Source organism: Penicillium waksmanii (assembly GCF_028829765.1).
Source record: "Penicillium waksmanii strain IBT 27052 chromosome Unknown utg000008l:1.0-5622682.0:1.0-5626561.0, whole genome shotgun sequence".
NCBI classification, from domain to species: domain Eukaryota; kingdom Fungi; phylum Ascomycota; class Eurotiomycetes; order Eurotiales; family Aspergillaceae; genus Penicillium; species Penicillium waksmanii.
Window position 1 is genome coordinate 2811 of NW_026643254.1, and position 20086 is coordinate 22896.

At 44.4% G+C, this 20086-nt stretch overlaps 6 protein-coding genes across 6 annotated transcripts; 2 read left to right on the plus strand and 4 right to left on the minus strand.

The window, feature by feature from the left end:
* Positions 1-4962: 4962 nt before the first annotated feature.
* Positions 4963-6565, plus strand: N7481_008444 (cytochrome P450; the record flags this gene model as incomplete). The annotated part of the gene is made up of 2 exons (XM_057267663.1): positions 4963-5354; positions 5413-6565. 2 exons carry the CDS (start codon positions 4963-4965, stop codon positions 6563-6565), a joined length of 1545 nt encoding a protein of 514 aa, XP_057118340.1.
* A 1370-nt stretch (positions 6566-7935) lies between these two features.
* On the minus strand, positions 7936-8289 carry N7481_008445 (uncharacterized protein; the record flags this gene model as incomplete). The annotated part of the gene is made up of 2 exons (XM_057267664.1): positions 7936-8106; positions 8152-8289. The coding sequence occupies 2 exons, from the start codon at positions 8287-8289 to the stop codon at positions 7936-7938; spliced, it is 309 nt and encodes a 102-aa protein (XP_057118341.1).
* A 1218-nt stretch (positions 8290-9507) lies between these two features.
* Positions 9508-10044, minus strand: N7481_008446 (uncharacterized protein; the record flags this gene model as incomplete). Its single annotated transcript, XM_057267665.1, has 2 exons — positions 9508-9732; positions 9964-10044. 2 exons carry the CDS (start codon positions 10042-10044, stop codon positions 9508-9510), a joined length of 306 nt encoding a protein of 101 aa, XP_057118342.1.
* A 2752-nt stretch (positions 10045-12796) lies between these two features.
* On the minus strand, positions 12797-13370 carry N7481_008447 (uncharacterized protein; the record flags this gene model as incomplete). Its single annotated transcript, XM_057267666.1, has 3 exons — positions 12797-13021; positions 13087-13222; positions 13318-13370. 3 exons carry the CDS (start codon positions 13368-13370, stop codon positions 12797-12799), a joined length of 414 nt encoding a protein of 137 aa, XP_057118343.1.
* Positions 13371-15975: 2605 nt separating this feature from the next.
* On the plus strand, positions 15976-17175 carry N7481_008448 (uncharacterized protein; the record flags this gene model as incomplete). Its single annotated transcript, XM_057267667.1, has 1 exon — positions 15976-17175. One exon carries the CDS (start codon positions 15976-15978, stop codon positions 17173-17175), a length of 1200 nt encoding a protein of 399 aa, XP_057118344.1.
* A 1064-nt stretch (positions 17176-18239) lies between these two features.
* N7481_008449 (ankyrin repeat domain-containing protein) lies at positions 18240-19704 on the minus strand (the record flags this gene model as incomplete). Its single annotated transcript, XM_057267668.1, has 4 exons — positions 18240-18927; positions 18989-19148; positions 19235-19479; positions 19532-19704. The coding sequence occupies 4 exons, from the start codon at positions 19702-19704 to the stop codon at positions 18240-18242; spliced, it is 1266 nt and encodes a 421-aa protein (XP_057118345.1).
* Between the last annotated feature and the right edge of the window lie 382 nt (positions 19705-20086).

Below are 20086 nucleotides of genomic sequence, written 5' to 3' on the forward strand. Positions count from 1 at the left end.
GTGATGCAAGGGTTTATTAGGCATGGCCTAGGCCTATCTGATACCCTAGAGGATCCTACTACTGATGAGATTGACGATGAGGGCCTAGGGGCAGATCAGATGAATCACTCAAGGGCAACAGGCCTAGCGACCTATGGCAGAAGTGTGGCTAGCTTCCAGGGGGTTAGGGCTGATATTCAAACTGCCCTAATTAGCTTTAGCCAGCGATGGCATACCTATCTTGGCGTATCACCTGACCAGTTAGTGCTTGGCTCTCTCTTCTATAATAGGGCTATATCAGTACCTACTATATTAGTGCCTACGGCAGAACAAGAGCCTAGCCAGCGTCTACAGCCTAAGCCATCAACCCTAGTACTTCCACTAGATCAGCCAGTTGTCCGGTTCTGCTACCCTAGTAACCCTAGGGTTCTAGGTCCTACCTACCAGGTCTCAATAGGCCAATTCAACGAATTTATGAGCCTATATAAAGTGCCTCAGGCAGCAGCCCCTCAGACAGCAGCCATAGAGCTAGCTAATCTATCTGATCTTGATGCTAGCCAGGAGATTCGCCAACTGGCTAATTCGCCCTTAGTAGGCACTAGCCTAATCAAGCCGGGGCTACTGACCCAGCTACTTAGGGAGTTCCTTAATGACGATAAGGCTATCTTTCACAGTTCCTAACAGGAAGAGGCCTTCTATCATATGATGAAGTATGTGCCCTATCTGATCCTGATCCTGCCTACTGCTGCCGGGAAAACCACATTATTCCTATTTGGGGCTAGTCTCTTTGATAATCAGGTGACAATTATTATTGTCCCATTGATATCACTAAAGCTTGACCTATTAGGTAAAGCTAAGACCCTAGGGCTAAACCCTACAGTATGGGATCCTTCACAAGTAACCCTTCCTGCTGATTCTAGGGTTATCTTAGTACAAATCGAGTATATGGTCTATCCGAGTTTCCAAGAGATGGCCAATATTCTAATTAATCAGCGGCGGCTAGCTAGGGTGATTTGGGATGAATGTCATCTGATTCCTCTATCAAAGAGCTATCGGCCAATTATATGTCGTGCCTGGCATACCCTAGCCCTAAGGGCTCCTATGGTATTTGCTTCAGCAACCCTACCTAGGCACCTAGAGGAAGAGCTCTGTCAAATGCTTCAACTAGGTACACAACCCCAAATCCTTAGGGCTAAGCTTACCCTGAAGTATATAACCTATAGGGTTAGGGCCCTTCCAGACTCACTAGCAGCGGCAGAATATCCTGGCTATATTAGCCAGTTTATTAAACAGTTTAATCTCCAGCATGGCCCCTTTGGTCTAAGGGCAGATGTAAAGGTTATTATCTTCTGCCGAACTAAGGCGCTAGTTGATAGGCTATTTGATGCCTTACAGCCTCAGGCAGCTAGATTCTATGCTAGACTATCTGATGACGAGAAGCTTAGTCAGCTAGACTAATTTCGGTAAGAGGCCTCTATCCTACTAGCCATTAGTGGTATTGGTGCTGGCTATAATTTCCCTGATGTAAACCTAGTTATCCACTTTATGCCTGGTGTATATAAGATAACTAATTTTATGCAGGAGTCAGGTAGGGCTGGTAGATCACCTAGCTCGCCTGCTTGGTCTTATTGCCTAGTGCAACCTTACCAGTTGAATCAGCTGCCTCAGGCAGATCTAGTGCCTCAGGCATCAGCAGAGAAGGTCTTCTTCCAGCACTATCTTACTGATCAGATCTGCCGCCGCCGGGTAATCTCTAGGGTTTTTAATGGAGAAGCCCTAGAGGTATGTGATCCTCTCTGGGCACAGTATGACCGCTGCTCTGACCGCCTAATTAGGCAATCAGTAGTAGTTACCAGGGTTAGTAGCCAACAGCGGCAGAATCTAGGAACTATCGACTTCCTTGCTAGTACAGTGAAATTTTGGACAGAACAGCGGTGCCCTATCTGTTTTATAAGATGGTTAGGTAAGTGCTCTATCCTACTAGCCTACTACTACCCTACCACTATACTAACTATATCTATATAGTTTCAGAAGAAGATAGCCAAACTAGGCAGCAGGCTATAGGCCACACACTAGCTAGCTGTAAGGTCTTAGCTGAGACTCAATATACTACAAATATTAGTAGATTGAGAGAAGCTATAGACCCGAAGCCTAATACATGCTGTTTCACATGCTATCTACCTACTAGGGTCTGTAAAGGCCCCTTAGGGACTAATAGCGATATATGCTTTTCTAGCAAGCTATTGATAGTACTTTGGTTATCGTGTGCAAGGGCTACTTGGCAGAGTGAAGCTGATCTACTACAAACGCCCTATTTTGATAAGGATTGGTGGCCTAAAGGGTTTCGTCCGAATCACTTTCAGACAGAAGGATGGCGGTGGGATACAGAGGTTATAGAGGGGGCAGTATTTTTCTATTACTTTGCTTTGTTATATTTTAGTATACATGGCTGGGACTAGGGTTTTAGGGTTTTGGTGGTTTCCTAGTGAATCAAATTGTACTAGCGATCTTAGGATTAGATAGCTAGCCTGATCTGTATTAGTTAATTTACTAGTCTATTAGTTAGTCTATTAACTATCTTAGTGATAGGATAAAGATCCCTTATAATTGGTTAATCTATTATAATCATTTTTAAAATAAAGTAATAATTATTTCTTTAACTAAATTTTGATATAGTACCCCCTAGCACTATCCAGCACTACATAGTCTTAGCAAATTATCTCAGGCTTCTTACCCCCGGCACCTCACCCCTGGCACCGTAGCCCCAGTACCTTAGCCCCAGTACCTTACCTCTGGCACCTTAGCCCGGGTACCTTACCCCTAGTACCTCATCTCTAGCACCTCACCCCCAGCACCTTAGCACTAGTACCTCTCCGCCAGTACCTCTCCCCGGGCAGCTCAGCTCTGGCACCTTAGCCCTAGCACCCCATCTCTAGCACCTCATCCCCAGCACCTTAGCACTAGTACCTCTCCGCCAGTACCTTACCTCTGGCACCTCAGCCCTAGTACCTCACCCCTGACACCTCTCCCCGGGCAGCTTACCTGTAGCAGCTCACCTGTGGCAGCTCAACAGTGGCAGCTCAACAGTGGCAGCTCAGCCTCGGCTCTTCAGCCCTAGCACCTCTCCCCTAGCATCTCTCCCCCAGCACCTCTCCCCGGGCAGCTCACCTGTGGCAGCTCAGCCCTAGCACCTTACCCTCAGCACCTCACCCCCAGCACCTCTCCCCGGGCAGCTCACCTGTGGTAGCTCAGCCCTGGCACCTCTCCCCGGGCAGCTCACCTGTGGCAGCTCAGCCCCGGCACCTCTCCCCCAGCACCTCTTCCCCAGTACCTTAGCCCTAGCACCTCACCCCCAGTACCTCACCCCCAGCACCTCTCCCCGGGCAGCTCACCTGTGGCAGCTTAGCCCTGGCACCTCTCTCCCCCAGCACCTCTTCCCCAGTACCTTAGCCCTAGCACCTCACCCCCAGTACCTCACCCCCAGCACCTCTCCCCGGGCAGCTCACCTGTGGCAGCTTAGCCCTGGCACCTCTCCCCGGGCAGCTCACCCCGGGCAGCTCAGCTCTGGCACCTTAGCCCTAGCACCTCACCCCGGGCAGCTTACCCCGGGCAGCTCAGCTCTGGCACCTTAACCCTAGCACCTCACCCCCCGCAGCTCACCCCGGGCAGGTCACCTCTGGCAGGTCACCTCTGGCAGCTGAGCCCTGGCACCTTAGCCCCGGCAGCTCTCCGCGGGCAGCTGACCTCTGGCAGCTCAGCCCCGGCATCTTTCCTTGGGTACCTTAGCACTAGTATCTCTCCCCGGACAGCTTACCTCTGGCACCTCAGCCCCGGCACCTTAGCCCTAGCATCTCTCGCCTAGCACCTCTCCCTGGGTACCTTACCTCTGGTACCTCTCCCCCGGCACCTTAGCCCCGGCACCTTAGCACTAGTACCTTACCCTGAGCACCTTAGCCCTAGTACCTCTCCCTTAGCACCTTACCCCCGGCACCTTATCTCTAGTACCTTACCCCTAGTACCTTACTATAGTAGGATTATATACTATTTCTAATACTTTAAGAAGATTATAATATTCAAGCTTATACTTTAATATTCCTAGGTATAGACATATATACTATAAGGTATTATTCAACAACTGGCCACAGTACCCGTAGTAATATCTGTAATAGAAATATTTATTTATCAATATCTCAATAACCACTAGGCTTACCTAGCTTATACTAATATCATTCTGATCACTAAAATCCCCTCTATTACCCTATATAAATTAATATTAGTCAGCAGTCTAAAAATTTCCAGACCTCTTTTATACTGTTTTCAACCTCTATAGGCCCTGCTTATATAATCATAGCCTTCTAGACCCCTACTCACTAAGCTTACCTATATAGTAGTACAAACCAGATTTAGTTAGCTTCACTAGTTAGCCAATAAGCAGCAACCCTAGTCTTAACCCAAAAGCCCTAGAATACCTCATAGCTAAGGCAGAAACCCTAGGCTTAGAAGGCTGGCCAAAAAGGGTATAGACTACCCGTCGGTCCTGGTCTTGGCATACCCCATCAAAAAATCACCTACCAAAATCAGACCCCTTAGGGTTTTACCCTTCTGACTAGAAATCATCCTGTTAAACCTGACAGGAGGATAGTATAGATAATTCTAATCAAACTTCTAAAAAGCCCGATCGAAAAATATAGAGGGGTGACCTAGTTAGGGGGGGGGGACGTATTTACTCGTCCCCCCCCCCTCGCCAAGACTTTCTCTAAGCGCGTCCCCGGGGGGGGGGGACGGGTCGGAATATATTTAGGAGAGCTGTCCTGTCGCTTCTGGTTTCTCCGAAAATGCTTCCATGTCTTGACGAGATTCGTGGATATGTTTATCTGCGATGTGTCGACAGAAGTCATCATGGTGGGATAGATTATATAGAGTGGCCCGGAAGACCTGATCTCCGTGGAACTGATCCAAGGAATCTAAGGAAGAAGAGTCAACATGATTAACTTACTCATCATTGCCAGCCTCGGGCTGTGCTATTCCATCTTTCGTCCGATTTTCATATACTTTAAAGACGATAAAAACTTACGTCGCTTTCCCGCACCATCCATAGCCGGATTCACAAACCTCTGGTCTGCAAATAATTTTCGAAAAGGTCGGCGGTCTCTTGAGGTACACAAGGCCCATGAGAGGCTCGGCCCTGTGATCCGGATCCAGCCGGAGCATATCTCATTCAACCTTCCTGCAGCAGTTACAGACATCTATGGGTTTACAACAAAGGTCCAAAAGGATCCCTTCTACGACACATTCACAGGCAATGAGTATACTTCGATCGTCGGCACACGGTCCAGAGAAGAACATGCTCGAAAGCGAAAATATGTCTCGAACGCGTAGGGTGCCAATCCCACTTTTAGAGATCCGGATGGCATGCTAATGGAGATCTCATAGGTTTGCGCAGAGAAATATCGTAGACATGGAGCCAATCATTCAACAGCAAGTGGTGACATTTCTGGCCAAGATGGACTCTTTCTGCAGCTCATCACCCTCAGATAATAAAGGTGTTCCGGTTGGTGGGACGTTTCACAACGTTCGGAGGTGGCTCAATCTGTTCACCTTCGACGTGATCGGCGCTGCTGCATTTGGAAAGCCGATGGGCTTCCTCGAACAGGGAGACGACCTAGCGCCTGCGGAGACCTGGGACGGCAAACGATATCACATGCACGCCATCCGCTCCTTTCATACGAACAGTCGATATGATGTGATTCTGGCCCATTGGCCGAAGCTTCTCTGGCTTACGAAACGTTGGACACAATGGCACCCTGGCAACAAAGGCGGAGCAGACTTTACCGCTCTCACGATTCGCAAGGTTCGGGAAAGGAAAGAAAGCGGAAAGCCGGCAGGATACACCGACTTCTTCCATCATCTCTTGCAAGACCGGAACGGGAAGGACGTCGGACTGTCCATGTTCGAGCTGGAGAAAGAGGCCGGCGTCATGATCAATGCGGGTTCGGACACCACAACCACTGCGATGACCCACTGTCTTTACTACCTTATCCGCAATCCTCCCGTTTTGAAGAAATTGCGCGAGGAGCTGGATGCGGTCCTTGGCGGTCAGGCCACAGCTGCCCGATACGAGCAAGTCAAGGATTTGAAATATCTACGTGCGTGTCTGGATGAGGCCATGCGTCTGCGACCGCCGACATCTCTAGGGCTACCACGAATCACGCCACCTGAAGGTGCGAGCATCGCAGGGTATCACATCGCCGGTGACGTCACGATCTCGGTGCCGACGTACACACTACACCGTAATCCAGAGCTCTTCTCCGACCCAGAGACATACAGACCAGAACGGTGGTTAGATGAAGTGGAAGGTCCCAGATGCCGGACACATGTGCTGCCATTCAGCACCGGGCCGAGGGCCTGCATTGGACGCAACTTGGCGTACCTGGAGCAGCAAATCATGATCGCAACGCTGGTCCATCGTTACGATTGGTGCTTTGAGAGCGACGACTTTGAGCTGAGTACGATCGAACGATTTAATGCCAACCCAGCGGATATGTGGGTGAAACTGTGGAGAAGGGAGCCGAATGTGCAGGCGTAATAGAGTGGTCGCGGCGTGAGAAGCGGTTGAACCGCAAGTATTCTCCTTTCCTTAGTACATATATGTGATCCGTATCATCACGGCATCAGGAGCATTAAATATCCAGTCGAAGTATAAAAAGGAAACAGTGCCAAGGCCCAATGTTAGAGTATGATGGCTTTGAAGTATTGTAGAGATCGGCCACGCGACGGGTAGTTCCCTATATCTTATTCCCGACACGCTGTGTACTCTATTGTTAACTGCACTGGGGTTAAAGTTTGGCAGAAGTCCAGATCGATTGCCTGCACATCTAGAAGGCAGGTCCGCCGAATCCGGCCTAAGTCCTCGTGGGTCCCCAAAACAACCAGAAGATAAATAGACGAGGTTTGCTGGAGATCCCTTTCATAAAGACGACTTTGCCCCAGGCGAAGTAGACGACGACTTCGAAACGAATGACGCAACGGACCCTAAACTAGAAAATGCCTCTGAGCAAGAAGGCCGATTAAGCACGCACCCCCCACCGCCAAGTAAGTGGGTTAAGAAGCTTAGGGAATCATTAAAAGGACCCCGGAGCTATAAAGTCTATTCTTGAAAGACCTAAAACTTAGATAACTATACGTCCGAATCAACAAAGCTCAAGAGTGGCTATGTGTAGATGCCAAGAGACTAGTGTATTAGAGCGAACAGTCATATCCAATAATCTATTACTGTAGCCTAGCTAAGCAGTTTCGCACTGACCTGCAGGATCCTCAATTACCTTTCACTCTATTCTCACCCTAATCTCACCCAGGCGACACCCACCTAACTATTAACCGTACATAAGCCTAACGCCGAATGGCCATGCGGGCCAATCATTTGGTTTAGCCTAGTGGAGAAACTAACGATCGCCGCTTTTCGGTCGCGCGACACCGGGTGAGAAGGGTGAGTGAGCAATAGACGGGGTGAGAACCTGAACAAGATTCACCTCGGGTCATGCGATGATCGCTCGGGATCGCCGTTAGTCGAACGGCTACGCAAGTTCGTTGGCTCGTGACAACTCCACCTAATAAGCCAAAGCTTGCCGTGATCAAGTAACCTATATCTTCTAATCGCCGCATAGTTCGATTCCGTAACAACTGTAGGAAAAGACTAAGTGCAGTATATAAAGCAATAATAATAAAAGAAGCTTTGCTGATAATGTTCGAGTCGAGTATCTACGCAAATGATACAACTAAAGATCATTGACCCAGTTTTGAACTGTAATTTGTCCTTTCCCTCGTTCTTGGATGCGGCTTGATCTGCAACCAGTGGGTGTTATAATGAATTTCTAAGTTTTTATACAATGAGCATCCGTCAACAAGATGATTGACTGTATCTTGATCTGTTAGTAGGTTTTGGATCTCTCTGATCAACTATAATATCTCCTCCAGTGTTCCAGAGCGTAACTTAGCAATTAGGCATAGGGCGATACGGAAGTATAACAGCTCGGCGGTATAAGCCTTACGTCTCTGATCACCGGCTATATCATACAAGCACTGGCGACCTTCGGTCATATATATCGTATATAGGGTCGCACCAGAGCACTACACTAGGTTAGCTCCGTTGAATGGAAGAACTATATTTCTGACCTTAAACCTTTTTTTCCGACACTCAGTACAGGCCAGAGAAGTATTACGTCGCTGTTTTGTCTTTAAGTCTATTTTCAGATACTGTATAAATTCCTTATCACTAGGCAGGAGCTCGCACAGAAGATTATTTTTTGACATTACAGGATTAGATAAGTGACAGGCGCTTTGCGGATAATAAGATTTAGATATAAGACTTGGCTCCGAAAATAAGAAATTCAGAAGAATTCTTAAGATTCAGGGAAAACACTTAAGCTCCTTTGTTCTCCTTTCATATCCTTGCTCTCAGTTTGTTTGCTAGACTAAAAATTACCTATAGCAAACAAAGAATCTAGCTAGGAGACCTACTAGCCAATATACAGAGGAAGATCTTGTCTTATCTCCAACGGAAGCTCTTGCTTTGCTAGGATATCGCTGATTATAACTCTCACCGAAATGTCTCTTAAAAGATAAGTAGTTGCTCCGCTTCTGGCACCAGATTTATTATACAGTTACTGATGATATAGTCAACTGTAGAGGGTGGTAAGGGGCTAGATATAATAAATGCCTCGATAATAGATGTATTAGATGCTCTGGTATTTCTTGCGTTACGAGGCTAATTCCAGCATATCCTAGACTAAAAGTTAAGAAGGAAGATATAATTGTGTTTATATAGAGGAGTGCCACTACCTACCTTTATTATTCCAATACCTATAGCCCTTCTTTCCCGCCCAACCTGTTTTATGGCTAGTAAAACATTAATACCTCCACCACTTCTAAGATCAATAACTGTCTCGTACTATTTAAGATTCTTAAGATAAAGTCAACACTGGCAGCTAATAGTTCTCTGTAACTCACTGGGCTGATATTAATCGTTGCCAATGGGTTCCTACAACTAACACTTATATTTATATTGTCGGGGATGGAGAGTAAATCCTCTGGATTATATCCAAATACCATCGCAGCTTTTTCTTATATAGAGTTGGCCTGGTTCGCAATACTTGTATATCGTTGTTACACGGACCGATATATATCCTCTGATTTCATCACGAGGTAAGGTATGTTGCAGTATCAGAGCGGAGGTAATTTTTGTGTAAAGGAAAGATGGGGAAAAGAATAGACTCGCTAGAGGGGGAAGAATAAGTGTTTTAAGCTGGATAATATATCCAACTTAGTATAATTTATCCTACGGATTAATAACCCTATACCCGGCGAATCGTATCTACAGGGTCATTAAGGAGTTATAACTCGTCGAGTATACAACAGGGAATACTTGGTATAGGACCAACTTACCCTAATACCGATTGCACATACAGGCGTCGGTGATCTATTTATTTATGGTTTCGTCATCTGCCCCCTTGACTAAGACATGTATGTGTTCTAGATTGGTATGCTCTGTAAACCCGATAGTTTCTTGAACCACAGGACGCACCATAATTCCCCGAACCCCGTAGCATCTATAAAATACCTCTTAACAAAACCGTCAACAACAACTCTGCCCTCTGGCGATATGTCCCTAGTCTCCGGGTCCCGAGGAATAGTAATTTGTGACCAGACAACGAGATGTATAACATCGGGTAGCAATACGTAGGGCCAGTCGTTAACCTAAATATGATAATCGGACCGATCTAGGAAGGGAACGAAAGATGTCAGGTGGAGTAGAGCGTTCTCCAGCTGCTTGGCAGATGGTTAACCACCATATAATTAACCAAACTCCTGTACTAAGACGTTGCTTTAGTTAAAAACTGTAAATACCGTAGGCTATCGGACTGTCTCCTTTTCAAGTAAGACAGGTTATTGTTATATACTGAAGGTGAGTAAGGAATAAAGGAATACCTCAGCAGCAACAAAGGACTCAATGATTATCTGTTGTAGTCCTTCCCAGCTGTGGTTGTGGCTCTCAACATCTATGTGCATCTCTTGTATTTTGAGATACTTTGCTTAGAAGAAAGACCAGAGTAATCTGAATCTATACTGTATCTAGATCTTGCCTGATATAGTATAAGAGTCAATATGTTGACAAGCAGGCGGTCAGAAGGCTACCTAGGTAAATAGTGAAGAGGTGTTTCTTCCCAGACTTATAGGTAGGAGGGTAAACTGATACAGAATAAGACCGTCAGATGATAATCAGAACTTATCGTAGGGTTAATTTACTAACTAATTTCGGGAAAGCGCTTTGTGGGGCTTGTAGCTGCTAGTAGCGGATATAAAGCGTAGTAGCGAGCGATAAGAAAATATAAGTTCTATAGTGTTACCTGCAGCATAGTTAACTTATGTAAGCGCCAAACCTATAGCTAACTAGGGTATTATCTTCCTGCGCTATATAGCCTGTCGGTGTACCTATATACATATATATTTCTGCTACCTAAACATTAGACTTATTCTCAATAAGAAGACTCTGGTTTTAGTGTAACCTTTAAGGGCCAAATCTGACGATAATACAAGGCAGACCATAAGTTAAAGGCACTAGAGAAACAAAGTGGTATAATACTTCTAGTTATAGTTACGTACAGATACTAAGATACCAAGCGTTTCAGGGGAAAGAGTACGATCTAATAATGTTCTACAGTTGTTTAGCTAAAGGGGTCTATACAGTGGTCGTACGACTTAAGTGATTCTTACCCAGATTCTTACCCTGTCTATAGCATACTTACCCTTGTTACCCCCGGTCGTACAACCGTAAAGCGGTGCTTACCCATTTCTTACCCGGGCGACAGCCACCCGACTATTGACTGTATATAAGCCTATTATAGTTTACGGCTAATTCTCAATGTGCCCTGCGCTCTAAAATAGCGTTGGATTTGACCTTAGGGTAAGTATAGGTGATATAGGCGAGAATTTAGGAGACTGGGGTGATAGAGGTAAGGACGGGTTGAGAGCGGGTAAGAATAGGGCGAGTATTCTTACCTAGATCACCCAGAAAACTTATTATCAACTGAATCCGGAAAACTATAAACTGAAGGCTTATCTCCTTTTGTAAAGCTGATGCCATACCGAACCTCTAAACGCTAAATCAAGTAAAGTTATAGTAGACGTCGCCTAGCTCTGGATTTTGTTTATTTTTAGGTATTCTTAGTAGGATGATATAGAAAAACTAAAGCTATATAATTAGGATTAATATAGAACAGATCATTATAAAAGCAAATTATTTATACACTCTTAAGTACTTTATTAGCTATGTTTTGCTTGATCCTAACGATATCGTGGTGGTCAGATCTAATTTGAGTCGGATACCTACAGACGAGGAGCTCCGCAATGATTTTGGATTGATTTAATACAAAGGTAACTGTAGATAAGAGGTTGCCGAGCTTAAATAGATTGAGCCTAATCTGAGGGTTCTGTACCCTTCCAGCTTGATGCCTATACCCGTTATAGCCTCAACAACGTCTGTATCAGCCTCTACAATAGACAATATAACAACGAGTAAGCGAATCAGCAACTTCGATAGTATATATTTTCCTCGGCAGACGCTAGCCTATAGAAAGCTACCCTAGGCTTAAAAATCAAACCTTGGCGTTATAGCCTGTCTGTGATACTTATAGTTAATCTTGTACTTTGCTGAATATTTGGCATATTTCACCTAAATTCGATTTAACTCCCTGTAATCTATTCCTTTCGTCAGTCCTTATTATAATAAAAACTTTCCAATGCTTTCTACTATGCCTCTCAGTTAAATGAATCCGGCCACCTGTGCTCGAGATAAATTTCGTAAATTGCCTACTGATTGTGTTAGACTAATGTAAAAGCCAGAGCTTACAGACAAAATATACGGCAAATGGCCTACCTTGCCATTATCGTCGCTGTATAAGCGACTTGGCTCCTTATACTATTCGTAGACTCTTAGCCACGATCTGACTTTCTGGATATATAGGATCTAATTAAGATTCTGAAACCTCTGCTAAAAATAGTTCAAGTGCTTAACCAGTAGCTTGGTATCTTCTTTATATTTAACACGCTAATATTACAGATTGTCTTCAGCGTAATCTGGCTTATATATACCTACATTGGGTTATGTTCTGTTACCGTACCTAAAATATATGTTAGAAACCGATAATTCAAAGTGCCTCCGGGAGCGAACGGGGTTTAGTATCGTCTAATGTATCAAACATAAGCGATTGGCCGTATCTTCTAGAAAATATGAGATTGATCACCTACGGGGAAAACTCAAATTTATCGGGCACGATAGGCCGATATTTACTAGGATTATTGTTCATATAATCATATATAGGCATCGCCAGAACCCACTATAACCCGGACCCAACCCAACCCAACCCAACCCAAAATGGGTTTTGGGTTGAATACCATAACCCATTAATAGGTTTTGGGTTATCACCTATAACCCAAAACCCATTTGGGAACCCAGTGGGTTCCTATTTTAGTATAAACAAGGCAAACAGGCTACTAAGGCCACTACTCACATAACTGTATAATTCTGTATTCCTATGGCTGTAATATCAGGTATTTAATTTCCAGTAATATAGCTCTTAATACTAGATATTTGTCATATTTGTGAATTCATCAATTAAATTGTATAGGTATAGGAGACAGTGATTAATAACTAGCAAGTAAATAAATTCAAAATCTAATAAATCTCAAAAATATCGTCAGTCCTAGCTTTACGCTTTCGTCCTGATATACAAATCTAGGATAGCTGAGATAGCAATAGAGGCTATAATAGCTGTAGCTTATCAAGATTGTGACTACTTGATCTAGCTATCTCCTCCCTCTCCTTAGTTATAGCTAGCTCTTCCTCCTCAGCTACAGCTGGCTCTTCCTCCTTATCATCACTAATACTATTAATCTTAACCTCCTCTGTATACTCCGTATCCTGTTCTCTGGCTGCCTTAATTTTATATAGAGTAAAATACTGCTCTAGCTCCTTTGTCTCTGTCTCCTGAAGGTTAAATTATATTAAACAAAGAAATAACATATACTCCTTAATAATATCAGAATTTATACGACCACGTCGATAGTAACAAATATCACGTATAGTATTAAAAAGCTGTTTAATACCAGCACCAGTAGCCAGAATAGATAGAATATCTTAGGTAAGCTGGGTAATAGCAGAGAAGCAGATCTGATTCTCTTACCAGTACTGTAGTGGCTCTATTTCAATTAGGTCTGATAAATATTAGAATACAATATAATAAAAGATGATCAAAAAGTTAGAATATACTACCATCTAGATACTGACTGATTTCGTCCCCTATTAGCTTTGTAGTTTGCTTTGTCCTACTCAGCATCTTGTTAAGTCTAGAAGTAGACTTAGTCTGGGCTTAAGGATCTAGGGTAGACTGATTATTTAAGAAACGGCGCTGATATAGAATCAATGCTGATTAAAATAACCTCCAATACTTTTTACGCTAATTAGTATCCTAGTTATCTGAGAGAAAGAACTAAAATCGGCTATCAGAAGCTAGTATTATACTGACAGTAAAAGTATATTTTTGTATATAATCTGTTTGTAAATAGTAGATACTTAGTTTTTTACAACCAGTATCTAAGGCTGTTAATATCTGCTGTTTCTATAGAATATACTTATATTTTAGCTGTTCTTTTGCCTGTTTAAGATAACTAAAAAGTATATTATAAAGCTTAAAGATTAGATAGGTAGTTATATCCTTAGTTTTAGATAGCTCTGTTATATAGTTAAAGAACAGTTAGGTAATATAAAGCAGATAGTTAATCTGTCGCTATTCCTTATTAGTTAAAAGTATCTCGTTATAGTAATATTCCTTATAGAATGGCTTAAAGAAAGAGTAAATTCTTTTAGTATAACAGAGCATTAAGAACGTAGAGTTCTACCTAGTCTTTACGTCTTAAACTAGCACAAGCTTAGGCTCTTTGGATTAGAGTTATAGAAAGGTCTTTCGGCGTTAAGGACTAGTATTAATATATATCGCCAGGAAATATATTTTGTTTAGTATTGATAAAATCTTGTATTCCCAGGCATTCTGTTTTACTACAGTAGACTGCTGCTCAGTCTATCGTATATTAGTATCCTTATTTTAAGGATTAGCTTTTAGCTTCTCTAGAAGATTATTTAAACTAAGCTATATTATATATACGAGACAGAGAATCTGGATAATAGTTATATTACTTAGTAGATTTTTCTAGATGGCTTCTATTATTGTCCTGTTATTTATAGCATTATTAGTAGTAATACTATAGATCTGATCTTGGATCTGATATTCCTCTAGGATCTTAAGAAGTATATTATTTAGATTTAAACTACTATATATACTATATACTGGCTTAAATCTAAGTAGTACCTCTTAGTATATCTAATTTATATCTATAAAATAAGCAGTCACTGCTATAAATAACTAATTATAAGGTAATATTTAGTAATTAAGTATAAGTAAAAGCTTTATATCCGGAGAAAGGTTTCAGAGGATAGAATTCTAATATATTTAGATAATTAAGTATAGACAGTAATGTATCGTTTTAGCAGAGGATATAAAGAGGTCTGATAGTATAGAGCAGCCGATATAGATAATCTTATAAAATATAGGATTTTTAAGTAGTTATAGAGGTAGTTGATTAAGAGTAATAAACTAAAGTAACTTCTCTTCCCAGTATAATTATATAAAGGGGGGTTTCTTTTATAATTTTACTCTAGAATATAAGATATATTAGTATTCCACACGACGGCAAGCGGGGGGGCCAAAAACGGCCGCCATTCGCTACCCGAGCCTGCCGCTCGTGACCGCCTGCCCTAACCCGCAGGGGCCCTGCCCTTTCCGGTATCGCGTCCATTGCGGCCGCCCTATTCGGCATAGCGCCGCAGTGGCCGCTTTTACCGACCCAACCCTCCACCCGTCTTCTATAAAAGGCCGCTCGTCCTCATCTGCACTTCTCCCACGCACCTTCATCTCTTCCTGCCCTCCCAACTCGACTGAACCCCCTTCCTTCGCCCCCCACTAGTCTCAAACGTGTTGGGTCTGGTTGCCTGATCTTTTCATTTGATCGAAGATGTCGCCTAACCGGGAATCCAGCTCGTTTCGGCCAGCTTTCGCCGTGGCTCAAATCCGCGCTTCGCGATCTCTGTGTATGGATAAGAATTTTCCAATCGGTAGCTTTCTGCTTCATTCTTCCTTGAGACTACTATGAAACCCTGGCTTCGAACAGAGCTGCATCTCCGGACTGTTGTCTCGTTTTTCAGGCTGGAAGCATCGATTTCGCGATGTCTTCGTCCCCTCGGTGTACAATGGATTCTGAATCTTGTCGGACATGCCGCCAGATATTGCACCGCTCTCGCCACCTCGAGGTTGCATTGTACTGCCTCTCCCCACTGTCTATCGTGAATGCTGTGAGACCCGGTGGGCCTACAATTTCCGCGGCCCTTCGTCCGGCTAAATTCCGCCGCCAATCATTTCATTTCGCTGGCCGTATTCACATGAAATGATGGCAAAAAATGCCGCATCTGCATTCAGCGGCGAATTTCAGGGTTAGAGGGCGGGGCGGTTGCCTTGATTCAGGCAAGGCTACGACAAAAGCATGCGTTGGGAAACGGGGGCGGACATCGCGGACATCTGGCCGAAATGCTCGTGCTTCCGAGTGGTATGTGAGCTGGCTTACGACATTTGGCGGATCAAATTCAAAGGCAAGACAATGACCTCTTGACCTGGTGTATAAAAGGAGCGCAGCGCCACCACTTTGGCACTCCAGGAACCCCAAACCCTTCTGCCCAAATCCCCATTCCCCTCTCACCCTATGCCAAAGTACCTTCTTTCCCCCAAACCCCCAATTCTCAGTGCAGATCACTCTCTTTGCCCTCACTCTTCCCTGTTTCATACACCCTGTGGAACTATCTACTTTAAATGCTCATTTGTGCATGATCTGACTATGTCAAACGAATCGTTCCGTTTGGAATCTTTCCGGCCTTGGAATCCTCATGAGAAACCACGCTCTCAGCAAGGACCTCTGGATCTCCGTCGCTACCCAAGTCCTGTCTCTCTCAATGCCACGCCATCTCCAAAGAATTCAAAGGACTCGATGCTCCATTCCCAGATCCCCCATGCCCCTGAGCCTGAGCGGCATCCTCTTCCAGTGCGCCCGCCGATGGAGGTTTGTGTTGATGGGGCCCCACAATCGGTCGTTCAGAATATTCGACAGCCAGATTTGGAGGGCCAAATGTCGCCCGCCAATCAAGATTCGGATAATCTCGATTTGAAGGAAATTATGCATTTGCAGAATCTACCAAGCTCCGGACACATCGATGATCTAATTTTCAATTCCGTCGATGAGCATTTCGAACAGCGAACCCACATTGGATCATCTGACCTCGAGCCTTCCTTCACGCCCGATCAGGTTTCTCAGTCTATGGCTTTCCAAATCTCAACCCCACCAGGCATGGAAAATTTTGCAAGTGATTTGACAATAGACCCGGCGATGTTAGAGGAAGACTATTGCCGAGTTGGAGAACAGCAGGACACCACGGAAATTGCACCTCCTTGCACCTCCCGCCAAGCAGGCTTGCCCGTGGACAATTGTCCCTCGACTAAAGATGACAGCAGTCCCTATGGCAGACGGTGCCACTCGCCGACAGCAAGCGATCCCAGTCGGCGGTCATCCAAAATCCAAAAAGTCTCGGTCGTCATCGACAATCGTCAACAGAAGAACCAGGAAAAATCGAATCGAAGACCTGGTCATCAGAAAGCTTCGTTGTCCACAATTATTGCGCAATTTTCTGCACTCCCAGTGGAGGACCGACTGCAGTTCTTGTCCTGGCTGTTTGAGGGTGCTTTATCGCGCTGTCTGCCTCGCCCTGGCGAAGTAAACACGAAATCACGAACCATGCCAAGTGATGATGTGTCTTCAACCAGGACTCAAAATGCATCGCCTGGCTCATGCTCTTCGAGGAAACGTCTACGATATTCCGCGGAGGAAAATCGCCTATTGATACAACTCAAAGAAGTGGAAGGCCTCCCATGGCGAGAAGTAATCAGGCGCTTTGATGATAATTTCCCGGGGAGGAGGAGTCCACAGTCTATCCAGGTGCATTGGAGTGCAAAGCTATCCAAGAAAAGGTCGTCTAGAGTGTGACTTGTGATTGAGGGCCTCTGGCATGAATTTTAATCCACGTCCAATGCATCTCAAGCTGAGCTAGTTTCCCAGGGAGCTAGAGAAGAGTTGAGGATGTCTCGCTTGGCGCCATGCTTTTGATGAAGCTGTATCTGTAGTAGTATACTAGCTAGGCGAACCTACACATGTTGGGAAGTTGTCAAATTTGCCCTGGGATGATCAATGTTAACCTTCCCTTCGCGATCAAATTCATATGATAGAAAATAGTAAAGCCATTGATTAATCTAAACCCTTTTTGAATGTGGATTCTGGCGGAGAAGGTCGATTAAATACTAAAGTCCGGTAGGTCACTACAATTCGGGTGGATTTATTTGGTTCTGTATATCTCAGTAAGAGACAAGATCACAGAAACTGGGATCACTTGCATGTTTATACCTGTATGATTGTAAGCTCACTTCTACCTTACACATAGCATGAATTATAACAACGGCATCAACCAACGACTGTAATATCTCTTTAATACAGAAGCACCATTTATCAACAGTGAGTATCCCAGGCGGGCTCAGGGTGTGCTCAGGGTGTGCTCAGGGTATGCTCAGATCGTCGTTCGGATCCCCAAATTTTGAAACCACAAATCTCTCTCACTTGGATTTTGATCCTTGTTATGAAACTATGTTTTCTCCTCCGCTGCGGTTAGCCCATCTCAATTTCAGCTTGGGCGGCCCGGCATTGATTCTGGAATTACCTATCCGGCGGAGTGTGTTCCAGTCAAGCTTTGTTTGGGGAAAATATCACAATACATTAATGAAGCTGAACAGCTCCCTTCACTTGAATTGCGCGAAAGTAGAGAGCCGATCTCATCGAATTACATGCTGACAAAACTACCAAAACCTAGTGCGAATCACGGAGACGCGCCCATGGGCATGCAAATTAGAGAATAGCTGAAACTTGATTCTTCCTATGGCCACAAGTATTGATGCAGCAGTTTTCTGTTTATTGGATCCGAGCCTCTTTGGGATGCCGTAGTCAAATCCTTGACACTTCTTGCTTTTTCATAATGGCGGCCGGTGACACAGCAGTTATCTTCATGCATCGTTTTCTCTGGCCCATATCTCTTCCTGTCCTTGAAGAAAGTATGTCAACCTGATGTTTGATGAGTACTTTATTGCATTTCTTAAGCTCGGAAGATCTCTGGCACGGACATCACGACAAAGAGATCGCACGATGGCTTCGTGTCCTTCTCGCGCTGCTAGTTGAAGGGCTGTTTCTCCAAAAGAATTTTCAGCCTTGCAGTTCAGCCTTTCATCTTGGAGCAAGAGTTCCACAATTTCCAGGTGCCCATTCAGTGCTGCCACTGACAATGCAGTGCTTCCAAGCAATGTAGCTGAGTTGACATCGATTCCACTACCCTGGTCAATCAACAGCCTCACAATCTCGGTATGGCCATTCTCGATTGCGATGTAAAGAGGAGACTTGTTCCAGACTGGTTTGTTGACATCAATATCATTCTGGTCTAGAAGCCGACGAACGATCTCTAAATGCCCTCTCTCGCAGGCATAGAAGATGGGTGAGGCATTTCGAACATTCAGCACAATATCTGGCCTGGTGAGAAGTACCTCCAGTAATCGTAGACGGCCACTTGATGCAGCATAGGTGATAGGAGTCCAACCACACCTATCGCGAATGTTTGGATCCAGCATCTCAAAATCAAGGAGAACACATACGAGAAGAATGTTGCCATTTTCGTACGGCATAATGAAGGGCCGTTTGCCCCTGTCGACAGAACGCGTTGATGTCAACCGACTCCTCGGATAGAATTTGCAAGGCCACAGACTGTTGGTTTTCACTAATAGCAATGCATAGAGGTGTGGCTTCATCTACATCGCGAGAATTGATTTCGATACCGGGAAAGGCTAGCAGAATCTTCACAACAGATTTGTGTCCCCGCTTTGCTGCCGAATGTAGCGCTGTTGCCCCCCCTTGCATCTGTAGCACTAAGAAAAATCATATTATATCCGAGAAAGCATTTGCAAAACATCACCGTGTCCTTTCATGGCTGCTTGATGAAGCAAACTCTGACCCTTTCGATTTCTGATATTGAGGCTTGCTCCGTAGGAAATCAATATTTGGACCATTTCTTTTGATCCTTTGCGCGTGGCAACAAATAGTGGATGCTCAATGTTGTTTGTATCATCTAAGTTTGCCGCTGAAGGTTTCGTTTTGACATGGTCAAGCAGCGTGGTAAGAATGGTACTGTTCTGCTTGAGGATAGCTAGGTTGATAGGGTTGATACCTTTGCAGTCGGCTAGAAAAGTATCACCCCCCCTTGTCCAGGAAGACCCGAATCAATTCCTTATCCTGATGGGCGGTAGCATACCAGATCGCATTGCGGCCCTTGTTATCCAGAGTGGTCACTTCTGTACCAAAATACCCCAAGAGATCTCTGGCCATGGGTAGAAATTTCCTTTCCAGGGAGTACAGTAATGGTGTTTGCTGATGGTTATCTTTCCAATTGAGATCTGCGCCGTTCCTGATCAAGACACCAATCATGTAATGTCTTTCTGTTCGAATAGCAGAAACATAAAAAAGCGGTGTCCTAAATCTGTCATCCACCGTATTTGGGTTCGCTTGGTATTCTTCGAGTAGTATTTTCGCTAGTTCCCACCGGTCGTGCTGGATGGCCCAAATCAAAGCAGAACTATTTTGGGAGCGGACATTGAAAGTGTAGAGAAGTGGTAGGAATAGAACACTTGATCGCTTATTCAATTTTGCCATTGACAGCAAATCCTGTGACGCATCCAAAAAGCCTACCAGGCAGAAAATTAATTCCGGGGGAAGGAAAAGAAAATTCATCTGGTGTGGTGAATAAGAAAACTTGTTGGATCTGCGGAATATTTCACTTCGTCCGATAGAGGCGGTTCAAGAATGAACA